We start from the raw sequence: 27,280 nt of genomic DNA, 5'->3' as shown, positions 1-27,280 counted from the left end.
TCACAGGGAGAATAGCCAACTGGCAGTTAAAAAATACTTTAGCTGCCTAATTCCCTTCTTCTGCCTCTCACTGTCACTGCAAAAATAGATAAAGCAGGATGCATATGAACTAAGCCTCTAATCTCCAAGCAGAGAGCCTTACCTTGGGATTGCAATAGTGTTTTCTGACCTCCCTTTTCTTTCAGAGGTTCCCATCTCACTGCCTGAACAGCTCTGCTGTTTGTGTCCAGGTCACAGCTTGATCTATAGAAGGATGCCAGGTTCCTCTTGATTTTTCCCATAACATGTTACAGGCTGGAACAGTGCAGAATTTGCTGCTGAAGCAACTGAGGAATGTTGAAGGTGGGTTGGGGACCTCCAAAAGAAGCAGCTGAGGAACAACTGGGGCATCTACAACCAACAGTGGGAGAATTGGAGAGGAGCAGCACTGGCTGCACTCTGAAGATTTGGGAGAAATTTAAAGGGCAGGGAGAAAAACATTGGCAGGATTTTTAAGACTTGCTTAGTACGTACATGTGGGAGAGACAGTATTTAGGGCTGTTTTTAACACTTTGTTGGTCATTCAGAACAGTTTATGACCTGCTTTAAAGGAAATCAAACTTGCTTTTCTACAGGTAGGTGGAGGGAGATATGTGTGTTTAAAAGGTCAGTATATGTAAGCTTGGAAAATGGCCCATGTATGGTTTGGGCTATATAAAGACATGTTCCAGAAGAGATAAACAACTACAGTGGAGAAATTACTGTGTGAAATCCAGGGCTAAGATATAAGAAAGGTAAGAGAAACTTTGGAACATCTGCTCTATTCTCCAGGCCAAGGTAGCATGACTGAGACCTTTTGGTCTGCAGTCATGGCTAGAAATATAGTAGCAGCTCTTGTAGCAGAAATATACAGTCCTTATCTCACCTGGGATACAGAGTCATTTGAGAATGAGGAGAGGATAAATTAGTCCTGTATTTTGGACTCTTGCAAAAAGGCTGTGTAGCATGTGTCATAATAGTTCCTGGGACCTTAAGGTAAGATTTGCTCAATTTATTTATGGCCTTCCTACTTCCTAGTCCCTGTGAAATTAACTGGTAAAATAACTGGAAGCAGAAGGTTCAAACGCTTCTCTACGTAGGTTGTGTGGCTTTGACTTCAGCTATGTAGTGTTCAGCGTTCTTTGTGGAGTTGCATCTGAAAATGTCTGGTTTGTTAGCCCTACTTTTAAATGAGGGTAGAATATATTTTGGTGAGTACTGCTGAACCACAATAGCCTACATGAAATGGTTTTCATTTCACTAGGTAATGAATAGTTTTACTCTCTCCCTCTACATATTTCAGTATGTGAAGATTCAATCATTCCAACGCATATCCACAGCTTGCCTCAGTTTTCTTGATTGAGGAACACCCCATGCAAAAAGTCATTTAGGACTCTAACAGATGCATTGCTTTATTTAGGCAAAAGCAGTCTTGTTATCTGTCATTTTGCAGTTGATTTGAAAACTCTGAATGGAGCATTGGCATTATCTGTTTGACAATGATTTGATGCGATACTACACTGCGCTATAAATTAGTGTCAGGAAGCAAAATGCTAATGACAGAGGCCCCTCTAAGCACTGGTGACTTAAATAGCATGTTTCTTTAAAATTCAACAGTGACTCACTCTCTTTTAAATAAAGCCCCTCTGAGCTATTTAAATAATGCCATGTAGCTCTAGTGTATATTTCCTTTGATTCTGAGTGCTTCAGTGTTTACTTGAGTAACTATCCAAACAAGCTTTTGAACATTGTACTGAATAATACCTTGAAACATATTACTTCGTGCAACATTTTTTTTTTAAAGAAAAGTTTGAATATTAAGTAAAATGGTCAGAGTCTGTTTGCTCATGCTCTACAGTAAGCAGAATTGAAGCTGAAAGTGTTTTTTTGTTCTTTCTTGGAGATAATATCAGACATAGGTGAAGTCCTGAGCAGCATTTTAAATTTACTCAGCATATTTCAGGCCTCTGTTTTGTTTTCTTTCATGCAACCAAATAGGCATTGATTAGAGACAATTTCCCATGATCGATGGAATCATTTTGCTCATGGATTCCCAGACCCTTCAGGCACACACTGACTGAGCACTGCTGAACTCATTGGCACCATCACAGTTTAACCAGCTGAGGATTCAGACACATGCATTAGGAGTGTCCTCTTTGTTACAGTTTTATGTGTTGATGAACACTGCTGAGGACATAAAAGTTTTTTTCCAAGTTTCAGTTGAAATGTTCTAGTTCTTTATATCTAGGTAAAAGTGTCAATATATCAGCTTTGTGCTGCCTTTTTCATTCCTACACACACATCTTGGGCACTCTCAATGCTCTTCACGACTGAAGACATTTCCAAGACAGTGTTATTGAAAAAGAAGTAATTGTTGATGATGGTCTATTACATTCTGCTAATAACTCTCTACCACTGGCATTATCTACACATTGAGGGATATAAAGAAATGGAAACAGAGTCCTCAAAAAGAAGAAAGTACACCTGGTCTTTTAAGATATTTAATAGCAGGGTACGCTCCTTACTTTTCAGAACAAAACAAAGATTTTAGAGCAATACCTTTCAAAACTGGGCCTTAACAGATGACAAACAAATCCTTCCCAAGCCCAAGATCTTCCTGTCATCTATAACTTCATCTTGTTGAGTAAAAAAGTTGTGAGATGGCAAATCAGCCCTGCAGCAAAAGTGAGGGGAAAACAATAATGATCTCAAAGAGGAAGAATGCTCTCCTGTTGAGGACATATTATGAAGAATACCTCTTTTAGCTGGCCCAGAAGTTGTTATAGGGCTTCTATCCTGAACACCTCAGGTCATTCAGGCATACAGACAGAGGCTGTAGAAAAGGACATTTCAGGTAATCATCACTTAAGCTGATAAAGGATTTATCATTTTAAAATAGCATCCTAATCTGCACCTGGAAAGGAACTGGAAGATAGCATCATTAACTGATCATAGGTATAAAATAGCTTATAGTAGACTCGCCATTTCTGTACCAATTCAAAGTCACTGAAAGAGTAGCATTAGTAGTAATCTGACAGAAACAAATCATCACTTTGGCATAATCTATCCTGCAGGTATTACTTATAAAATCCTCCCTCAAGTCTAAATTGTGGTTCACACACAAATGGAAGTACAAATTCCCTTGTTTTATGCCAACTCCGGTTGTGAACAATAGCATGTCTGGAAATATTTGTATTATCGATCCTAAAATCCACTTGTGTTTCAGTGAGGAGGAAAATCTACCTACTTGTCACTTCCAGGCTAGACATGCATAGCTGAAGAATGACAAAACTGTTTCCCTGCACTTTCATATAGGGAGAATTCTTTGTTTATGCCAGCAGTTAAATAACCCAAATCATCCCCATAGCACCCATATCAAAGGTGAAAGGGATCAAAAGATGAAAATGAACCACTAGGCTGGGTGCTTTTCTACATGCTCTGTCTATGAAGCAGGACAGTATTTCCACTCGAGAGATCTCCTTTCTCTTTAGTGTTCACTTATTGTAATTTTTATACACTGAACATACAAGTTGTCTCCATGATCACTGAATTCAAATAATTCCTTGTGAAGAAACAAAGAAATATCTCTCAAGGGAGTATCTGTTCAATGGCAGCAAGGGTAGCAAGAGCAGAGCCTGTGAGCACCTGAATTTGATAGAGTTAGGAGGATGAATACAGAGAAAAGTATCAAGAAAGGTAAAGAAGAGATAGGTGAGGACAAAAAGAAAGAAAGCAGGAAGAGATAATACAAGAAAGGAAAATCAAGGGAATAAGAGATAAAAGGTATAACAGAAGAGTCATATGAAACAAATCCTCAGATGCCTGAGAGTGGCTGCTCACGATGCCACTTGTTTATTACTCCACCTTGATTATGTAGCACTAGCAGAAACCCTGTTGTCTTATTGCTGTGATTAGAGGCAAAATACAAACACTATGCAATTAATTTAAGGGAAAGAGATTGTAAATGGGTGCATTCAGGAGAAGGCAATGAATTATATTTCTTGTTCTGTTGTTATTTCCCTTGTTTCCCTCCCTACATTAAGTGTACAGTTGACACCGCCAGTATTTCCAGCCTTGTAATTGCCCATTGCTCTGTCTCCTGTTTTCGCACAGCATTTTGACTAAATCAAACCTGAAACTGTTACAGATGTGGGAGAGAGGACTCACTCCTCTCCCAGTGCAGAGGCAAAGGGAATTAATATATCTTCCTTTGTCCTTCCGCTATTAGTAACTCTCAGAAGATCGTAATTGCTTCCCCACACTCCCACATTAGCAAACTTTACCTAAGGGTTTCACCAGATGATCCCCTTCTTTTCCACAGGTTCACCAGGCTGCTTGAGCGGCTTGCAGCTGAAGATGACTTTCCATCCCCTACGTGCATGCGGACCACTGTCGATGTGGTGAATGCGCTGCGTACATTCCTTTCAGGCTTAGCAAGGATGATATAGACCTTGGGCACAAACATACAGCCAAGGGCCACCGTGGCACTCAGACTCACTGAGAAACACATGGTGATTATCTTGTAGTTGCTTCCGAAATATATTGGCACAAAAGCCAGCCAGATGATGCAGGTGGTATACATTGTAAAGGCAATATACTTTGCTTCATTGAAATTAGCTGGGACATTTCTTGTCTTAAATGCATAAAAGGTGCAACTTAAAATTAATAATCCATTATATCCAAGGGGAGTTACAACACCCAAGTTGGTGGTGTTACAAATCAGGTAGACCTCTCGGATGCTTGGGTAATCATGCATTATATCTGGTGGCTCCATTATAAAGAGGGCAACGATTATGCCTAATTGTATACATATCAAGATAAATGCGATAACCAGTTGGGCGCAGGCACTCATGAACCTAGGTTTCTTTGTACAGATTTTCTTCTTGCTTCCAGCCAGGATTCTTGCAATGCGGTTGGTTTTAGTTACTAGAGCAGAATAACTCATAGCTGGGGAGAGGCCGATGCCAATTCGTTGAAGATAACAGTAAATCTGTTGAGGTTTTGCAATGAGACAGAAAGTGCACAAGTAACCCAAGCAGATGCCAGCTAGAATGATGTAGCAAAGTTCTCGGCTGGATGATTTGACCACTGGAGTATCACGGTACATTATGAATATAGCTGTAACAAACAAGGTGGCCAGCAGACCCAGACATGCAAAAACAACTGCTGCAATTGGTTCAGGATCACCCCATCTGAGATACTGGACTGGGATGAGGTCACAACCTACAGAAAAAGAAAAAAAAAGAAGGTAAACTGAAGTATGTAGGAGTGAGATTCTTTAGTGATATAGTTACAGGTTTTCCTGATATTTCTCTTCTTTTTGTCTTTCAGGAGGGTGCCATTATAATGAGTGTAGGCTAAGATTATGTTAATATAATGGCATAATAAATACATTTCAGTGACAGCTTATTTCAGTAATACACTTCATCTGGAATATAACATGATGACTGAAAAAATGGCCAAGCTGATTAAGATAAGTACCTCTCACAGCGGAATTTTCCTTTTAAATTCTTTTAAATATAGTAATTTATGAAGAAATTTCAGAATCAAGTTGCATTACCTCAGTGCAAAATGCTTCAGGGTTGTCTGCATACTATATGCACTTAGAGGACCAGATGTCAATCCTACTAATTATATTGTACACTGTGAAGGATATTGGTACTTGTTTAATGATTATAAAGAGGAATCTTACAGATTCTAGCTGTCAAGAAAAAGAGAATGCTTCTTTCTCAGGTATGCTACCTTTTTTCTAACAAAAATTTTCTAGGATCAGAGTTGCAGATAACAGGTAATTTGGGATGGCACATCCTGCTCACTTCTTTATCTGTCATTCATCCTTTTGAGAGGAATCGAGGAATTAAAAACCTCACCTAAATCGTGAAATTAAACTGAATTCAATAAACTACTGTCAAAGCTGAATTAGCAGAGCAACCCATCTAAGGATACTTGTTTTTCCATCTATGTATAGGTTTTAATAAGTTATCCTATGTACGCATGTCATAGGAATTCAAAGAAACTTTTCATTCCACACTGTGCAGATCAATGGACAGGAGTAAAAGCTGGCAGAAAACTTGTTGCTGGCATCCTTCCTTTCTTTTTGCACTGTACAGCCTGGATAGGTGTGGTGGGTTGACCTTGGCTGGATGCCCAGTGCCCACCAAGCTGCTCTATCACTCCCCTCCTCAGCAGGACAGGGTGGGGAGAAAATAAGATGGAAGAACTCATGGGTAAAAAGGCTGTGTGCAGAAGCAAAGGAAAACAAAAGATTTATTCTCTACTTCCCACCAGCAGGTGATTGTCCAGACACTTCCTGGGAAATAGGGCTTCAGTATGAATAGCGGTTGCTCGGGAAGACAAATGTAATAATGAATGTTGTCCCTCCTCCTCCTTTTTCTTAGCTTTTGTTGCTGAGCAGACACCATATGGTATGGAATATCCCTTTGGTCAGTTTGGGTCAGCTGTCCTGCCTATGTCCAAGATCTTGCCCACCCCCTGCCTACTGGTGGGGGGGGGAATGTTGGAGAGACAGCCTTGATGGTGCGTGAACACTGCTCAGCAGTAGCCAAAACACTGAGGTGTTATCAGCACCTTTCCAGCCACCAGTAATTAACTCCATCTCAGCCAGACCCAATACAGTAGAAATAAGGGGGGAGGACCTTGATGCTCTGGAGTGCAACCTCCTAACAACAGTGGATGGGCTGGCACTGCCAGGCAGGGCAGGACAGCAGGAAGGAGATGATGGAGTGGAGGAAATGCAACTAAAAGCTTTTATTTCCCCTACACTTCTATTAAGCTTCACTAACCTTGATTGAAAAATTGAAATGACCTCAAGTTTAGGGTCGTTGTAATCAGGTTGCTATCTCCTGGTTAGGTCAGACAGAAGGGTGTCAGCCTGACTCAGGGGGGGTCATGGCAAGGCACTTCCCCCCCACCGTGGGGATGGAGCGCTGGGTGCTCACATTTGTATTTTCAGCAGTGAGGGTAATTAGCACTGTCTGATGGGCATCTGGATGCCAAGAAATCCAAGTAATTAGGGAACCTGGGACCTCAATGACCTGATGGACAGGAGTAAATGTAGACATCAGGACTACAATTTGGGAATTTCTACATGCAAGATCTACTCTTTACCTTTTCCTTTATTTTAAGTGGAGCTTAAAGTTTTTCCAAATCTGTCACTGACATTGTTAGTAGTAAAAATAATTTCATTAAATGGTATGGCTAGATATTAGACTTAGCTCCTCTCTTCTCCCAGTATTTCTGTATTCTATATCTCTGCACAATTAATATTATAAAAAATATAATACCTAAAATAAGGTGGTATACTCAATAGATTGTGTGGCAAACGTACAAGGCAGATAGTTCTGTATTCTTGCGGAAAGCAGAAAAATCAGAAGAATTAGGGTAAACAAGTCTTTGACATTAGTGCAGTTAAAGGATACAAATTTGCAGTCACTCCAGTGTCACGGAATTGTCCTCTTGGTTACTAAATGCAGATTAATTTGCCATCCATATTTTAACTGCTTTGGTGTGAAAAGCTTTCTGTTGCAAAAATAAAATTATTGCCATGTCTTAATGTAACAAAGACATTTAGATTTTTATGAAACACTCATAGGATTAGTTGATGATACCTATTTGACTCTTGTTGGTTTTAAAAGGGTTTACTTATTCATTGTGAGGAAGACACTGTATTTCATTCTGACTTCATCACATTTAATGTAGCCCAGGAATCACATCATTAAAATCAACATTTTATACCAGTGAGAGTGGTGGAAGAAGGGTGGAAACCAGAAAGTGTACTCTGGTGTTTGCAGATATCCCCATGTGGGTTCTTTCCCAATAAGTTTTATGAGTAAGGGACCTCTAAATGTATTTCTGATTTTACCAAAATCTAATTAATGTTTTGGGGAAACAAATTGTTACCAGCTTCTAATACTTCTATATATCCTTGGACAGGAAATTTGAAGAGAAAAGGTCTTTATCTGACAGCTGGCCTTTACATGCAGACAATGATAGAGGGGCTGAATTTTGCTCAGTTTCTAATGTTGCAGCAGAGGTGAATCATAACCAAGGATTTCTCATTAGTTTCAGACTATTTCATGCCTTCCTTGCTTTATTACTCTTTTTACATTCTCTTAATAAAATACCTGAGAAAAGAGTTGAAAACTTGTCCCATTTTTCCCCCCATCACTGGGTATACTTTACAAGGAGAATGCTAAACTGTGCAATGATTTATTCCTCAGTCAAGATTTAAGGACTGGCTAGTCTTCATAAAGGAATGATTGGTGAGGTTTTTGTATAATAGCTTTGCAGCTAATGGTTTCTGACAATCGCACTTTGCAGAAAGGGACAACTAGATCAAGTAAAATATGGGAAAACAGCACTGTTCAGGTTAGGTTGATGGCCAGGATTATACCAAGGCAAAAGCTGAGAAATGGTAACACAAGAAGAACTCACTCCTATCCTCTAAATATGTGCATGCTCAACTGTCATTTGGACAAGATCCTGCCCCACAGCCCACATCTTACACTTCATCACCATATCCAAGCACCTGGAAAGTCTTCTGTCCTAGCTGGCTCAGAAACTCCAGGCGGAACAGAGCCAGCAGCCTTGTCTTGTGGTCCCTGCAGTGTGCTGAGGCAATCCTTGGCTTGTGGGAAGGCTGATAGGAGCCAGTCCATTTTGGAGCAGGTGTAGAGTTGTTCTACTCTGTGCTCAAGAGTGCACTGCTTCTGGGACCAGAGCCCCAGTAAAACTGACATAAAACTGCCTCTATGTTCTTCTGGCCAGAAATGTAGCAAGTGGGAGCAAGGTACTAGATACGCATGTGAATAGCAAGACAAAAAGATATAAAAAATCAGAGTCCCCTTTGACATGCTAGGGAAAGGTTTTCTGGAAGGAGCACCAACAATTTACACATAAGGATGTATAAGGATCTTCTGGGGGAAAAAAAAGGTTCTGATATTTTGGAAAAACATCTAGCTACTTCAGGGATGGGCTAAATTGCACCGTAAACATGGAGAGGAGAAGCTCTTGAAGGCCTGACCACTGCCATAGGTCTATTAGTACCCTGTGCTCTCACTGTAGAGGTAAACTTGTCACTTATTTCTGTTCTTTTATACAGCGTTAAAATTAGTTCATCTGAGAGAAGAGTTCACAGATATGAAGCACTGTATTATAGTCCATATTTTCTGGAGATTTGATCTTGACACTGTTTTAATTTGTTATTATAGCCTTGACACCTAAGAGACCTTACCATGCCTTCAGCATGTATTAGCTTAGCAGTGAAAATCCCTTTCATGGTAGGCAATATAAAATATATAATTAAACTAGTTCCAAAGGTAAACATGACAGACTAAGGCTTGCGAATAGGATGCACTCTGGAAAGTGAAGGGAATTCAGTGAAGTCTCTTAAGTCAACATCATGAGCTAAAGCTCATTGAATCTGCACATGGAGACTAAAACTGGCAGAAAATTACTGCTGGTTTAGTAAGTCCTAAATATTTTTCACTGGGGTTTGGCATCCTAAGCAGTGAGTTCAAGCCATTGACAAAAGACTTGGTTTTCTTGGTAACTTTTCCCAGACCCTTCCAAGGATAGCAGATGTCCAAACACCAAGGCTGAAACCTAAACAACAACCTAGACACACTGTAGTTGTGAATGAGAGCCTCCGCACAGGATTTGGCACACATTATTCAAAGCGTACTGATGTGATGCTGTTAGATATTTTATATTAATGCTTCTGAATGTTTCCCTATTTATAATCCCAAAAGATGGGAGAAAGGATATCTTGAGTAATTATTTGGGTATTCACATATGGAGAGCTGAGATGCAAAACTATAGGAGCCAGAATAAAAATCTACATGAAGATGGCAAGGGTAACTTTTATAATTTATTTTTTTTATTTTTTTTTTTTTTTAATCAACCCCCAACTCGTTACCCAAACTGACAAGGCAAAAGTGAGAATTACTCTCCAAAGCCCTGGGTGACAAATTAGCCCCCTGAACTCCACATGGAATGTGGACCAACTGAAGTGAGAGAGCACATCTTTAACATTTCAGTAATAAGTTCTGGTGCTATGGCAAACTATTAAGGTCACCACTTCTTTGTCCTGTTCTGGTGGGACTTTTTGTAGTTGCGACAATAGCAGGGCATGTAGAGGTGACCGTGTGCTGGTTTCTTACCTGCTGCCGTTCCCAGGCCGGCACATTTACTGAAACCATCAGCCAGCGCAGGTTTGCACAGTCAATGGATACAGCTGAGGGCTGGGCATGTGTTTATTCTGCCACTTCTGTGGGACAGGAGTTGGGATGGGTCACGTCTTAAACCACGAAAGATGGGGCATCTGTAGCTCAGGAGCCTAAGTCCCTAGTAACTCAAATATACTGACTTAGCTGTGCATTGCAGCAAAAGGCAAGGCCATGAATCTTAAAATAATACATTAAAGTTACTCTGTAACCACATGGAGAATTATTCCTTAATTACACAAACGTGCAGAATGACTGGAACAGCTGACGAATAGCAGCAATCAGGTCCATCCTTAAGTTAGCTCTGAAGTTTTGATTTAAGTTTCACTAAAAAATGCTGGCTTTGTGTGTTGTAAATGTTTTGTTCAGAATATATCATGTTCAGCAAACTTTCCATAATGTAAGGCACAATTACAAGTGGATCCCTTTTGTTGGCAAGTCCCCCTTCATCCAGCCCAGGAGCCTCCAAGAGCTGTTTGTCGAGCTCAGTGTTCTTGAACCAGTTCACTTGAGCCTGAAGCACTGTGTGGCTCATGCTGGAGTCTTGGGTTGTAAATGGACTGGAAGCTAAAGTCCACACCTTACCTGGAACAAGCAACTGAGGGAAGAAAAGTCCACAAACCCAGCAACAAGGGAGGGGAGAACATGACAGCCAGAAATCCTGGTCATAATATTGCCACCTGAACCCTTAACTCAACCTCATCTGCTTTCTTCAAGAGGCTGGTGTGAGAATGACTTATGGTTCCATTTCATTTGGAATAAGAAATAAAAAGGAAAGGGCAATACAGGGCATAGAAAATCAGGGTAAAAACTGGACATCACCTCTGCTGATGTGCATTAATAGTGCTAAAAATAACCAGATAAAAATTGTGTCTTCCTTCTACCCTCAGTCTGAATTACAGCCTTACCAATTATAATCAAAAGCAAGATCCTAGTAATGTTTCAGCAGCAAAATCAATGTCAGCACAGGCTAAACTGTGTTCTGCCTCGTGCTCACAGCTGTCAGACAATTGCTGAAATTACCAACGGCTGTAACTTTACTGCAAGCAACAGTACAAGAAAGCAGTTTGATGGCAGCAAGCAGTTACCATTTGAAAATATTTCGGGCAAGAGATGAATGATTTTTTTTTTGCTTGGAGGGTGTCAGAGCTTTTTGAAACGGCTGTTGTGTCACTTAGAGGTGGGGTGGCCTTTTGTCAGCCCTTTCCATTCAAGGGTTGTTTGGATAATCCAGCTCTTAGCTGGCACTTTCAGACAGGCAGACAAGATCATGACGCTGCTATCCTGGGTTTACTGTACCTTACTTGGTGAAAGCATTTTTGTAACTATAGTAAAAATATATATTACTGATATTTAGCCTTATCCTTGAATGGCAAAGAAAACATTTCAAAATATTTCAGCTCCTATTTTCATGGGAATCCAATTAAGAAAATCAAATAGCCAGCGTATTTGGAATACACAGAGAATGAGAAAAATGTCAATACAGCCTGAAGATAAGCCAGGTACCACTGAAATGAATATCATCTACTTTCCTTGCAGTCCTCGAGGTCACTAGACAAAACTTTGTTTCTGTTATTGTTGTGTGCTGTCCCTGAATCACAGTAAAAGAGAATAATTGCCTCTTTCCCACCTCAAAAATGTCCTTAAACAAACACTAGTGATAACTGGACCAAGATGTTCCTACATCTGCTGAAAAAGCTCTGAGATGCTGAACAAAACTTATCTGGCTTTCCAAGACACCCTTTTTGAATGCAGAAGGTCATGTCCTCAAAGTCACTTGGGTTTTTGGAGAACCAAAAAGCCATTCTCATCAAGATGCTAAAAAATTAATTTTGTTTAGGTTTGGTCCTCAGTGTTAAGAAAATCCCTTCATTTGTATGTAAAAATGTCTGGCATCTATTTCTTTTCCCTCCACTGGGAATATAATGTAAAGAAGGTCTTTGAGGAATAGTGGAGGGGTTGGCAGATACTTCTGGACTTAAACCCATGAGTTTCTTCTGCCCAAATTGAGTATATGGCTCAGGCACACTGGTCATACTAATGTGTGAAGTGGTGCTGTAATGTTGCAAACACAATGCATGGGGAAGAAGGGGAGTGCAGATTGGAAAGCACATCTTGATACTAAACCAGGAGGAAAAAAATGACTGGGTGTGCATGTCAGGATGGTACAGATAAATTTGGAGAAAAGGAAGAGAATGACTAGTTTTTTGTCCAAAGAGGAGCCTGGTCCCTTGGGAATGTTGCATGCATAAGCAGTGAAACTGAAATTTGTGAGGAAATAAAATATGGGTGGCTAAACATTCCCTTTCTTGCCTCAGCTTCACTTCTAGATAGAGATATTTTCCAGTAACTGATTTAATCAAGAGAAACTCTTCCTCCCACTTGTCTTTCCCACTACCTTTGGACTTCCTGTACCTTTCTGTACTTCAGAACTCCAATGTCTTTTTCTGTTCTGAGAATAACTTCGTTTTCCTACACATATTGCATCCCTTCTGCCTTCTCCCCTCCTGCATCTGAATTCTGATATTCCACAGGTGACTGAAAAAAAGGATTAATCTCTCTTCCTTTCTGTGAGCAACATCCCTGCCATTACACCTTTTATATAGTGAAGTTTGTGGTGCAAAACTGATGCTCATCATTGAGCATAAGAAAGATGGAGCAATGTTTTCTTGTGTGAGCCAAGAAAGGATTCCAAAAATGGTTTTATCCAAGTTCAAATCTCTGGCAAACAGTGAGGTGCAGCTCCACGTTGAAAGCCTTCTCAGGCTCATGGCTGATATATTCACAGGACTCTCATCTGAAGGTGATGATGCAAGGAAGACTTATTCCAATGGGCTTTTTATATGTGTAGCCTTGTAGAGCTGACATTACCTAAGACATGGCTTTATCAAGCAGCAGAGACATAGACTACTGCAGTATCAGATGTAGGGACATTTCAAGGAGATTGGTGTACACTTTATAAAACTGAAGGGAAATTTCCTTGCCAGAATACAAAGTACATCTCCCTCTCCTTACTTTTTATTCACTTTTATTACTAAATCTTATGTTGTAAACAAGATTGAGAGGCAGTTTTTTACTAGCTGCAAAAGTTGGGACTATAAATATGATTGTTAAAAATACAGCTCAATATATTGTATGGATAAGCTTGAATAGGCTTTTTAAAATCTGTTTTTGACACAAAGCTAAATAAGACAAGATCCAGCCACCATGTGAATAGTAAGTTAGGTGGGGACTACGGAGCCGTGAAGCTATGGTGATGGGTGTCCTGTTAACAGGAGTGCATATTTTATCAGCTGTGTTCATGGAGGCAAAGAGGGGGTGCAGTTTCCAAATACTGCCTGCTGAATTTGTGCCGGGCTGAGGAACGAGGTTTAGATGTCCTGAGGAACATTACTTGGCACTGATGTCAAGGGGTTGTTTTGTGTGCATATTGACTTCGGTCCCTATAAAGGCATAAAATGCATGTCTAAAGCCAGATGAATAGTTTGCGAAATGTAGCAGCTCATGTAATACACAAAGCGGTTGGCTTGACTAAAAAGACAACTACTGTCCTTTAAAACAATCAGAGCTGGATGGGAAATCATTGACTCATCCCGTAAGAGCTTTCAAGTTGCCACCCCAACCTGCTCTTCCATCCTGAGGGCAAAGCAAGACCTTCAGAGGGTAAATCCTTCTACAAACCCAGACTGGTGCCTCGCCTGAGGCATGGAGACCTGCACGCCCTGGGGACCCAGCTCAAAGCACGGAGCCCGAAGGCCGACCTGGTGGCTGTTTGCTCCACTTTGCCTTACATATGGTGCTTACAGGCTGATTACTCAAACTTCACCAGTTCAATGGGAAGTTCCCATCACTGGTGTTTCAGAAGTGGGTCCTCTGTTGATTGGATGAGGAACTTGGAGCAAATTCCCTCCTAACTGACTTGTAGCAGCTCCTTTTCCAGCTGATCTACGTTGGGTAAAGCCTCAGGTGCCCTGTGAAACAGAGATGTGAGCTGGGATCTGGCACAGCCCAAACAAGCTGTCCACTGGTTGAAGAGTTGACCATTTGCACTAGTTGACCTCCATAAACTGACCAGCCTGGTGTGATGGCCTGGTCCTTCCAATGTGGGTTTTGGAGGCTTCTGGGTGGTCCAGCTGGGATGTGAACCTCATCGTATACCACACCCTCAGTACTCTGCTCTGTGGGACACGTGGCGCCGGGTGTCTTTTTCTCCCCTTCTCCGTTGTCCTGGCACAAGAAAGTTTTCCCTGAAATGGGAAGGCTTTGCTGGCTGATTGCTGAGGGCTGGGGGAGCAGAGCTGGAGGAGCACTTGCAAATCCATTTTATTGCTGTTTCAGTTTTCTCAGTTAAAAGTTTTTTTCTCAGGGGAAGTTTCATGTTTGACATTTTCTGAAAAATACCCCATCAGCTTCATGGCTAAATGATATTTTTGCAGTGATTAGGTAAGCTAGCTCATGTATTACAGCAACGCAACATTCCTTACCAGGAAAGGATTAACTTTATATACAAAAATCTGTCTACAGGCCAAGCCTTGCCTGACACTCTTCCACATCCAGAAAACTGTTTTTTCATTGTCTTCCTTCTCTTTCACCTCAAAAATTTCTCCCCTTATCCATAGAAATTATACGCAAACCAAGTCTGTGAGCTCTTCTGGAAAAAAAACTGTCTCTTCTCCCCTTGGCTATACAGAGCCTGGCACAATAACCTGATCCCTGAACAGCATTTTGAAGTGGTGTGTGTTCTGAGCATTAGAATACTTGAATTCTGTTTATTAGTCATAAAGAAGACAGGCTGTGGGATGCAAGTGTTGGAGTAATTTATCTCTAAAGTAGCCAAATTGGTATTCTGCAAGAGCATAGAGATCTATGCCATGTCAAGGAGAACATGAACCCTGTTTTCTAGCAGACTTTCTGGGGAACAAAAGGACTAATGCAAACCTATGTCTGTTTGGAGCACTCATGCATTTAGCAGCAGTAACTACAGCAACTAGTTCATAACATTTTCAGATTAAAAAAGAAAGTATTGCATGACTCTTCTGTACCTGCTTGGGAGGAAAATAAAACTCTGAAATTTGACCTCCCTTAATAATTTCTCTGACAAGGACTTAATTTCTCTACCTGTTTGGGGAAGGACAAGATCTGCGCCACCAACTAGATGTTAGGACATGGTTGAATACAAAACCAAGACTATTTTTTTTTATTTCTAGATCTAGTAACTCAGGTCTTTAGAAAGCAGCTAAATTACACCAAGGATTCCTGGATCAGGTTGAGGAGACAAGACAAATACCAGCCTCAGTTCAAATTTCAGCTTTAATCCCAGGTTCGATCTGACCGAAACAGTCCTCATACTCACTTGCATCTGGCATTTGTTTCTTCAGCTCAGCAAATGCGCATTTTCATGGACAACATAAGCACAGCCACAACTCATTTACCTGTGAGGTCGTCGTTGGGCCAGGAGCCGAGCTGGCAGGCTTTGCATGTGTATTCATCAAATACATATTCGTTCTCTTTACAAGGAGTGCAGGTCCAACAGCAACTTACTTCTCCTTTACGGATCACCTGAGACAAAAATTGACATTTGGTTTAGCAGCATAAACACATATTCATGCTGCCCCAGTTGCTAATTTATTTTTTTTAATCTCTTTTTGGTAGAGGTTTTTTTTAAATTTTATTTTACAGGGAGTTCCTTTTCATGATATGTTTCGTTATACAAAATATGACACAAGTTCTCAGTTCTCCCATCACGTACATACCAGAAGAAAGAAACCATCAACCCCACAGAAGTGTAAGTAGAGGTATAGGATGACAATAAGATGTTTTTTCCCCTCTTAGAATTAGCAAACCTCAAAATTCCATAGATGGCAATGTGCCTACAAAAGGCAGCACATGATACTGAAGGCATATAATTCACTCCATTGTAGTCCATACAGGGAATCATACCAACAGTGTTATTTCCCTAAGGGTTCATTACCCAACAATTTTTGGGTGCTTATTTTTCATCCAGTTGTAAGCGATTTGTTAAAAGTGATTTTTTCCAGGCATCAAACTGAACATGTCTTTTCCAGAATTATTTAATTACTGCATTTCTAATTAACATTTAAGAGTGAGAATGTTATCTTTATCCATTTTAACATCTGACCTGATTTCTCATTTTATAATTTACTGGCAAATGTTATTGCACGCTCATGATTGAGATGCAGATTTTTCAAGATCCTTGTTTATCATCTCTGGGCACTGAAAACATCTGTGCTTCTTGTCAATATGTCTTTCTTTTGAAATAAAGTATTTCCAGTTTCTGTGCTCTTCCCAAACAATTTATAAACAAACACTCCCAATTATTGCATAAGAAGTAGGTTGACTTATGTATCTTTTGCAATGATGAATTTAGAAGGTGGCTTCAAAACCAAATTTCTTTACTGCGATTTTAATAAATGAAAAGTAAAGGAGTGTAATCAAAAAGAATTAGATTGCTCTTTGCAACGCTGCAGTGAAAAATGTGTAAATTATATCATTTTCATCAGCAATATGGGGACTTGAAAACTTAAATTTTGGGTTTTTGTTTTTAAAATTGTAGAGTATGAAAAGAAAAAAAGCCACACCTGAATAGTTAAACTAGCAGAAAGGCCACGGGAGCATAAGTGATTTGCTCTGTAAGTGTTGAGACTAGAGCTACTTGCAAAACAGAATATCTGTCCTCCAGAAGAATTCACATCTTGGGATTTCTTTCATTTTAAACTTGAATGAAAACTTGAATAAATGACAAAATTTCTTGTGTCTGGGAAAATCAATTCTTAGAAAGCTTGTACTAATTTTTAGACACATATTTTGGTAAACTTGTTGCATTATAAAATTCCATAATTTTACAATATATAAAATACTCAATAAAATGAAATGGCAAAATAGAAACCATTTGTTATTATCAAAATACCTAAGCTTTTTATGAAAACAATTAATTTACACTTTTCTGTTAAACTTTTCACCAAATCAACATCTTCTATAAAATACTTGGAATTTGACAAATCTGTCAGAAAACTGGTACACTGAACATTTCTTATCCAGAACTAACTGGAGGTTAATCCAGAGAAGGATTATATATTCTTCTCTCGGAGTCAAAATAATTGTTCTTCACTACTCAGAACCAGGTCTGACTTTTTTTTTTTATTAAATTGCTTAGTCAGCTATTTCTTCATCCATTTATTTTTTTCTTTCTTGAACAATTGTTTGCCGTAGCTCTTAACTGTAAAACAATCTTTTCGGTCCCGTTTAACAAAAATAATTCTCTTTAAAACAAAAATTAATTTCCCTTCCCTTTGTCATCTGGACAATCCTTTGAACCTGTATTTATTTAAATAATCATACATCTGCACTATTTCAAATGTATAGAGTTGGGTTGTGTTTGGATTTTATCAAGTCCTTCAAATGGATGTACCAAATGTTGCTGAATGTTGGATATCATTACACTGAATGTTTCGAATTCCTTCATAATAACTCAGTCCCACAGAATTCTGCAAGAAAACCACCACAAAGCTTGGTAGGGTCAAGCTTTCCCCACCATCTGTGAAGACCATGAAGATAAAGGGCTATAAGTAAACTTTGAGATTTATAATCAATAACCTAACAAGGAGCCTAGAGAAGATACTTCCCATTACCTGTGTTGTGGCAACAGATCATAAAGGAACTCAGAGCCACTCCATTCTGAATTTATTATCTGTTTATCCACCTCTGTCCTCTCCCATATGTGACTTTGTGGCTGGAGCAGGCTAACATCAGACCCCTGTTTAGTTACTGTGGCAGTAACTCACCCCACCTTCCTTTACGTGTCTGCAGAAGATATGTTCTCATCTGAACCAGTTGTCCTGCCTGGGTGCCTTTTACCATCAGGGAAGAGAAAGAAGTGTTTCTACACCAAGATTCATCTTAACTGTTTTCAAAGCCTACGTGAGGATGAGATGACTCCTGATCTAGAGTAGTATGTTATTTCCATGGTCTATAAGAAAGTTCAGAAATCCGGTATAACTATATATGCCTGCACTGAAGACATACACATTTGGTCTGATGAAGCTCACTTACTGATTGCTAATGACCAGTTAGTGAATAAAAAACATGGTGACTGAGTCCTAAAACTCTGGAAAACTCAGACTGCAGAGATTTGCTTTGTGTTGCAGAGCATGGTCAGCCTCCCATCACCCCCTCACTGAAGCTGCTTCCATGTTTTGCAAGCATGCCATGTTAACACAGGCGAAAAGTGATCCAGCTTCCAATGAGACCTGTCAGAAATTACAGTTGCTTTTTTTCAGTCTGAGCCACTGTGTTGTCTGTGCCCATCCCCTCAACCCACAGGCTTTTATATAAATGACTGCAAGGTAAGCTAAGGACTTGCAGCATTTTAACTGTTCTGCAGTAAGTGTCATGGGATGCTGAAGGATAATAGAGTACAATTAATATATGACAGATTCATCTACCCTTCTTACTTACTGCAACATGGAAAGGGAGGAAAGAAATATAAAAAAACCCTAGGAAACAAAGAAGGAGTAAACCAGGTATGATTATAAAAAAATCTTACCTACATTTCCTAAAGTTCTACGTACTGGTAGTTATTGATGTTGTCTGATGATACAACAGACTTAAGGTCTCAGTAATAATGTACCAATCTAGGTGTCTATGTCTAGCACTGAAATTGTAGCAATTAGTATTTATAATTTACCTGCAATTGTACTGACAAATCCCAGACAGGGATTTGCACTCCACTGAATCAGATGCTGTAAAAATATGCAGCAAAAAACCCCCAAACAATACCTGTTCTAAAGCATTTGGAATATAAAAAAGTCAGCAGTTCACAGATATAGGAGTAGAAGAAAATGGCAAACAGTGAGATGACTACGGTATGAGTAAGGACTAAATACATAAGTCTGTACAATTTAATTAAGGTGTGGGATACTGTCTCCATGTCAGAGTCAAGAAAAACTTGCTTTCAAATTTCAAGGCTATGTGTTCTACATGACTGAAGTAAATGGAGAAAATATTTACCTTTATCTGGCCTTTTTCACAGGGTTCACTGCACACAGATCTGATGATATTATTTTTCTCTGACCATATTTCATCATCGTCCATTTTCAGCTCACCATTGTCCCAGCTGCCAACATTGATATAATCAAAGTAGTCCTTCCCCATTTTCTTAAAATTCATGATTTCGTATCTTTGGAAACACAGAGAGGAGAGATAGCTGAGTTGAGGAGAACAGCACAAAATGTTTCAAATTAAAGGAACACTCTACAGTCGAAATCAAGCTTGTTGAAACAAAGGTGGCAAAATTTCAAGCATTAAGCTTGCCCTTGAGTGTCTCCCAATATTTTTTGTGATACCATAAACTTTCTTCTCCTTTGCATTTTAATTTGTTTTCTTCTATCACCATGAAAGTTCTCTGAACACTTTGGGGTTAAGTGACTGAGCTTCTGAGAATGACTGTATTTACTTAAGGAAAACAGTGAAATGAGCCAGACAGGGTTCATCCTGGGTAACTTTCAGCACCGAAGCTAACTGCATAGGGAACCCTAGCTGTCCTATGCTCCCTCTATAGCAGATGCAGAGAAATCTAGACCTATAATGGCATTTCCCAATGCTAAGTGCTCGTCACTGCTTGCAGGTGCTTTATCCCCTGCTGAGAGAGGAAGCCTGAAGACAGCTAAGCTCCTCAAGTGAGGTAGGAGCAACCTAGGCCTGTGGGATCAAAAGAAACTCCCTGTGCTGTGAGACTGCAAGATGCAATTTGGTGTGGCACCCAGAGAGGAATCAGGCATCATTCTTCAGGCACAAACTCCAGGACTGTGGGACTTGCTGGAGGCCTCAGGGAGATCTTCTTATCAAGAGGCACCTTGTAGTCCAGGCATTTGAAGAATGAAGTTGATGCTTGCCTTTTTTTTTTTTTCCTTCTACAGCATTACAGCAGCAAATGGTATTCTCTCCCACTCATACAACGCCCTTCATTTTTATATAATTCCTCAGTGATTAGAACACATCTAATTCCTTGTACAGTATGGTATGGAAGAGGAGTATTCATGCCTCAGTCCTAGGCTGCTTTTGGGTCAGATCACCTCGTTATCTGGGAACAGAAGTGTTAAGAGCAGAGCTAGAGCTCATCAGAGTTTTCAGGTTCATGTTCCTCTTCCTCCTCCTTTCTTTTTAGCTCCCACAGAGACTTACAGAAAGTTTGCGGAGCAGCAGTGTAGGAGTCACTAGCGTCCTACTGGCATGCCGAACACCAGGCCACTTTTCTGTAAGGCATGCTTGGAAAGTTGGGCAGCTCCTGAGCTGATGATGTCGTGCTTTTCTTTACCTCCTCCTAAGTGGATTTTGCAGTAATCTGACTAAGTAACATGAAATTCACGGATGGAAAATAAGCAAACGATACAGACTGAGAAGATTAACAGAATCATAGGTTTAGAAAACCTGCCTCGCTCATAAACGAGGAGACAAATTTTTCCTGGCAGCAGGAACAAAATTAGTCCCCAAGGCAAAGCGTATGGACAGGGCTGGATTAAGAGTGATATTGTCAGATTGTAATTTGTGAAGTCCAATGTACAGATAAGGAAAAGAACCAGCTCATTAAATCAAACAATCTCTTAACTAAGATACCCAAGTATCTCTCTAAAGTTTTGAGGAAACACTTTTAAGGTTGACAAGCAGTAGCCATACTATACCTAACATCAATATTTTTCCCACTCTGACATTAAAAAAGTTACAGTAAACCTATAATAGTCTCCATCTATGGATCTCAGGATGCTTTGCATCAGGAAACAAAGTTTAACTGTCACCGTGGGGAAACTATGGCAGGGATTCAATGCCAAAATCACACACAGGTCAGGATCAGGACTGCAAGGAACCTCTGAAAGAAAATGAAAGTGGAACCTGACTTAATGGTCAATATGATATTACCCATATCATATGATTCTTGAGTTTTTCCAAAAGAAGAAGAAATGAGCAATGACACAGCTAGGAAGAAAAAAATTATGATATTCCTGGATTTTGGAATATTTCACTTTCCATCCTATATAAAGACGGGAATGCCCACAGCTTTAAGAATGACCTCATCAAAGTTGGAGAGATGAATGCCAGACTGACACAAATTAATTGAATCCCAATAACACACACACAAACCCAAATAAACAGACTTTTATGCATAGTAATAAACCAAGGTTTTTTTCTAAGGTTCCCAGGCATAGTAACAGTATGTTCAAGGACTAAACACAAAAAGTTAGGCCAGAAGCCACTGTGGAGTCTGTTCAGGATTGTCAGGACACTGTAACACTCCTCTCAGTACTGCTTTGTTAAAGCTGTCAATTCAGCGTTTCATGGGCAGATGAACTAAAGTATTGCCAATGCTTAACACGCCACAGGACCTAAACCAATTACCCCTCCAATAGTAGTTCCATGCATAAATCCCAAGCGGAATATTGGAAAGAAACCTAACAAACTAAATAAACTATTGTCTCAATATGTTGTGACTGTCTTCTCTGTAGAGAACAGCATTGGTGGACTGATAGTAATGGCCAGACTCAGTAAGTCCATTGCTATAGGGGTGGTTCATGAGTCACTGGTTCCCTGGAGCTTCCTTGAGATACCACAGGGACAGTTTGTCACTTTAGGATAGGGGAGACCAGATGGTGCAATAGCACATTTCCAGCAGTGCCCTAATCACAGTGCAAAACACTTGTTTCAAAACAGAATTGCCGTGAAGTTGCTGAGAATCCATATTCTATTGGTAGCACAGACAAAACATCAGCATCTTGTTTTTCTTGCCTTTTCTTGCCTTCTCAATTTCTTCTTTGGAGTTTTGATAGTATTTACAGATAGTTGTTGTCTTCCTGAGAAATCATGGCTGTTCCTTCCATACTAATTTGTTTTTTTCATGTCTTCTGTCTCACCTAAAACAAGCCCTCCACTAGACTGTCTATCTGCTTAAAGCTCAACATACACATAAAGGACTTTGGAGTAGGGCCAGGATTCAAAGCATCTTGTGGGATTAATCAGCTGTTGTATAATATCAAAACCCTTCTGCTATACATCAAAATCCTGAGCTATCTAGGTCAGAAAGGCTTTTTATGTTCTGATTTCCTGCTTAACATCACCACTGCAGTACAGCTGTGAGGATTTAAATTTCTGTTTTACAAAGTGAAGATGCAGCTATCAACACAAGTCAACAGGGGAGATGAGTTGTTCCAGTATGGCTGTACCATCTCCCAGCTGTTGCAAATACTGTTTGACAGTGCTCAAAAGACTATAAACTACTCAAAACCTGGGAGTTAGAGATGGAGCTTCCTATAAAGCCTTCTTAACCATGAAAAAGTAAATTTTGACTCAATGTTGTCTAATTTAAGCACATATACTGGATTTAATGATGTGATTATTGTAGGAGAAGAGGGAACAAAGAACTATGTTTCAAAAGTAAACAAACTCTGGGACCATTTTTATCACCACACACAGTCTGTTAGTTTGAGTAGACTACTGTATCACACACAAATCCGGTGAGGCTGGACTTTCTTAAAGTTGTATTACCCTGAGGTGCACAATCATTGTGGTGTTCCCATGCTCTTCAGTGAAACGCTAATGTCCTCCTGTGACTGAGCAAATGACTGCATATGATATAATGCCTTCATCGTCTTTCTTAGAATTGAATTTAAAAAGACCCAAGACATTCAGTTAAATTCCTTGCCACAAAAGGAATTAAATCATTGTTGTTAAGGATGCCAGCATGAGGAAAAGGTAAAGCTAAAGGTCTCTTTGCAACATTCAGATATTGTCATTGGTGTTGTCATGCCATATATCATTTATTCGTGGCAGGCCACATATTATTTATTCATGGCAGTCTTCCTGCAAAAAATGAGTGAAGCACATAGGAATAATGTAGGATGCAGTCCACTGCATCTGAGCACTATTAAAAGCAAACAGGAATCCGTTAAAACAAGTCTGGGACAAGTCTTTTAAAAAGAATTTGGTCAGAAAAATCCAGACTGAGCACTTTTCTTCAGAATTCAGCTATTTGTAAAAATAGAAATGTTTAGCGGAAAACAGCCTTGCTCACCAAAACAGTGCTGAAAATAAATTTCCATCTGCAATTTTCCTGGGTTTCTGCCAGTTTGTTTCTGAGTTCTCCTACCAGCTCACAGCACATTTCCTTAGAGTCTGAGTCTGAAGAGTGAAAATTTGTGTCTTCAGAGACACAAACAGATGGCTTTGTAGGTGGCTGTCCTGCTCTGTTTTGCGGAGAATGCTGACTTTACAGGTTTTCAAATAAAATGAAAAAAAAAAAAAAAGTTCTGAAATTGCAGAAATTTTTGGAAATGTCAAAATATTCTGACTGATGGATTTACCTTTTCACCCATCTCTACTCATAAATTAATGCTTTCCTTTCAGTTCACATTAGTGGGAGAAGACAAAATTTAAATGAGTGTACAGGATGAACAATTTTCCCTCTAGTCATCTGTTTATATGGTGCCATCACAAAGATGTTTAAAAACTTCCCAATAATGCAGACAGAAAGGGCTGCCTCAATCAAACTGGAGGAAAAGCAGTGAATGAGGCAGGAATCTACACACTGAAATACAGGGAAAAAAAAATACTTTGAATGCTACCACACTTGCTGTTCATCTTCTGAGAGTTCAGCAGGCAGAAACCCAGAAAAAAATCCTCATTACTCTCTTTAGTGTGCATTTATATGGATACTGCATTTATGCCATAGCAAAAGAAAAACTTGTATTTCATAGATGTCTGTATATACATGTATGTAAGCTATCAGAAAAAAAAGCTTTGTTTAAATTCAAATTGGCTTATAGCAGCACAGTGTGACAACAGCTTATTCTGTTATGAAAGTGGAAAGGTTTTATTTGGAAGATATGGAGGCAGATTTTTAATAATTCTGGTGGAAAAAAAATCCCAGACAAATCAATACAATACTTATGATTATTTTACCTTTCTTAATAAAAGAACTATGTCTGCTATGATTGCTTATCTCTCAGTCAAAAACATATTTTTAAATACCCAAAGAGAGAGAGAGCAATGCTGTGGTGGCTGCCATGGTCTATGAACATAAAGCTGAAGGTCTGATGGTTTGTAGTGAGAAGTAATAACCTTAAATAGTATAGATGAAAACTCAAATTCTTGCAGGAAGATTGTATGTCTGAAAGTTCATATCTTTAACCTTAAACATCATAAAAAATGCACATTAGAAAAAGAAGAGCTATTTTGGAAAAATAAGCACAGGAAGTCAGGAAATGTGAAAATCAAAGTATGAGATCTTAGCTCTGATGTCAAGTCTGCGTGCATCTACTGCGTACCGTTAACACATCTGGTATTAAACAGTTTGACAAATGTCAACATTACCTTCCTGGCGAGTCACCGTTCTCATCAAACAAGATCATGTCGCCAGAGACCCCAGTAAAGTTCGTCTTCATGAGGGATTCCAGGAGCTTCCGACCATCTATGGGCTTCATGGCATCACAGAGGCCCACGTAGCCTGGGCACAGCGACATCTGCATGTTGTGGAGGCCGTACGCCATCGAGTATATCGCGTTGATCACGAAGCCCATCTTGGAGTCCTGCACGTGCTGTGTTCTCAGAGTCATCTGGCCTGCCGGGGAGCATCGCAAAGCGGGTGGTTAGTGCATGGGGCTGAAATACCGTCAGCTCTTCAGACATCTATTGGTGGGTTGGGTATTAATCGTGGAAAAAGGCTTTTTAAGTGTCTTAAACAGCTCATAGCAGATGCTCTTATTGGTACACACATTGACCATGTTAAAAAAAAAAAAAGAAAAAAAAAAAGAATGAAAGAAGAGGTTCTTCGTAAAGACTTACTATCTAGCTGAGGCCTTTCTCTGTGCAGCTCCACACCTCACATATGTTATTTTTTGACTATTTCTCTTCCACGTGTTTTTTTTAAAGCATGCGTGATGAACATTATAATATAATGTTTTGGGGAATCTCAGAACTTCTCCCTGCCTGCAGAAATCTCTCCAAATCCTCTGAAATCTTTTGTTGAGGTGTAAATGCTAACATGGGGTCTATTCTGTAGTGACCTTGTAGACAACACTTTTGTTTCAGAGACATGGGTACCAATAGTGTGCAAACAGACCGACCTAGGCACAACTGCTTTACTGTACCAAAAGTTCCTGCACTAATAACTCTCCTGTCTCTATGTCTCTTGCTCCTCTCTATTTGTGAAGACAATGTTGCAATGCAAATGAATGCGTTAAAACGTGAAAGGTTTGATGATGTGGGTTAGGCAATGACTCTGTTTAGCCAGAATAGGTTAAGCTTACTTTGTTTGGCTTTTAAAACATAATGTCTGGATTTCTATTTTCTATTTAAGCTTCTGTGAAATGCACAATAAAAATTCATTCAGCAGCACCCCGAAGGCCTTTTTTTTATAACCCAGTGTTATTAATGACACAGATTCGCTCTGTTGGCAGCACCAGTCCAGCTAAGGAAGAGTAAGCTGGAGGTTTTCTGCCTCATATGTCATCAGCAAAGCTGCCAGCTACACTCCAGCCACCAGATCTTTAATACTGGGGAAATGAGAAGAGTCAGAGATAAAGCAACTGCATCAGTGGTGCCGGGAATTTGTCAGACACCTGGAAAGATTTGGCTCTGGAGGGAGGATAAAGAGCTCTACTAGAACATTTGCTCTCCTTTTATCAGTCAAGCAGCAATCCCTAGGAGCTAGGGACTCCCGTGTGTGGGCAGCCAGGATCAAAGGGAATGCAGATAACCCTCTCTGTCCACCCTGTGAGGCATTGGCAAGCAGCAGGGATGGAGCTTACGCCTGCCCCTCTGAGCTGCAGGGGCAGCACAATGTGAGCAGTAATTTATGCCACAAAAAGACTGATGTGCAGACAATTTTTCTCCTGGAAGAAATGAAGACTAATATATGACTCCGAGGGTGGCACTCATGTAGTTTAACAATATCCATCCAGGAGACAAGCATCCAGTCTGATGACTAGGCACCTTTTGTGGAGGTGAGTAAGAATCTCCAGCTGGTGACTGATCCCATCATAAAATAGGTGCATCTACAAGCTCACCTTTTCAGCAGTGAACAAGAACATCACACACAGTTCTAATCACTAAACCATTTTGGAGTACTGAAAACATTAGGAAGGGCAGTAAAGATACATAATTTGAACTGAAAATCATTGTGTAGAGGTCAGTTAAGTGAATGAGGGGACTGAGAGATCCCTTTTTCCCTTCTGTTTCATGTGGGAGCTGGCACTCCCAGTTCCATTCAATCTCATGAGCAGTGATTAAAATTTTGGATAGTTAAGTGATATGAGCTTGAAATATCTGTAACGGAAAAAAAACTGGGAAACAACACACAGTGTTGCTCATTTGTTCTGTTCTACTAAGGTATTGCTTTTTCCTAATTAAAAATAATAGGCATAAAACTGCAACAGTGGACTACATGTAAAACCCATATTAATTGAAATTAAGTGGAAAATTGAACAAGTATATTACATTGCAACACACAAAACTTGTTTTAACCAATTAATCATCCTCAAAATTAACAGCTTGCAAACCATGAAGTTAATAGTAGTAGACATTAGAATAAATCAGTTTTGCCTCAGCAATAGTATTTATTACGAAACACTATTTCAGCTGTTTTATTGCATATGATTGCTTAAAAATGTAATAACTTAATTCTTACAGGAACACTCTCCACTGGGCTTTGTGCTTCTGTTTCATAGAATTATTATTCTGACTTTCTTTAAACATTGAACCTCATTCAGTTCACCTGATGATTTGTAATGAGGCTGCTTAGCTCTTCATAGAAGCTGCTGGCAATTGTTGACAGACTTGTGAGGGAATTAGCTGTTGTGAGAATTTTAATATACTTCCTGCAGCTGGAGAAAACATTTCCCTGAGATGTTAACTGCCTCACTTTGCTATATAGGGGCAAATACAACCTGCCAAGTCTGTCGGTTCACAGTACCTCAAGACTGTAGTTAAGGGGAACTTCTCAAAATCTGAGACAA

The 27,280-nt window shown here is 39.7% G+C and overlaps 1 protein-coding gene across 3 annotated transcripts in view; it reads right to left on the bottom strand.

The window, feature by feature from the left end:
• GRM5 (glutamate metabotropic receptor 5) overlaps nt 1-27,280 on the bottom strand; it is a 260,365-nt gene that overhangs the window by 20,311 nt on the left and 212,774 nt on the right. For all 3 annotated transcript variants that reach the window (XM_075050122.1, XM_075050123.1, XM_075050124.1), the window contains exons 4-7: nt 24,639-24,885; nt 19,290-19,458; nt 15,695-15,821; nt 4,302-5,241 (exon numbers count right to left, since the gene is read on the bottom strand). In XM_075050122.1, coding sequence (XP_074906223.1) covers nt 4,302-5,241; nt 15,695-15,821; nt 19,290-19,458; nt 24,639-24,885 — 1,483 coding nt within the window. The remainder of the gene's footprint in view (nt 1-4,301; nt 5,242-15,694; nt 15,822-19,289; nt 19,459-24,638; nt 24,886-27,280) is intronic.

Source organism: Buteo buteo, chromosome 18 (assembly GCF_964188355.1).
Source record: "Buteo buteo chromosome 18, bButBut1.hap1.1, whole genome shotgun sequence".
NCBI classification, from domain to species: domain Eukaryota; kingdom Metazoa; phylum Chordata; class Aves; order Accipitriformes; family Accipitridae; genus Buteo; species Buteo buteo.
The sequence above is the reverse complement of the archived record's forward strand: the minus strand, read 5'-3'. Positions and strand labels throughout refer to the sequence as shown.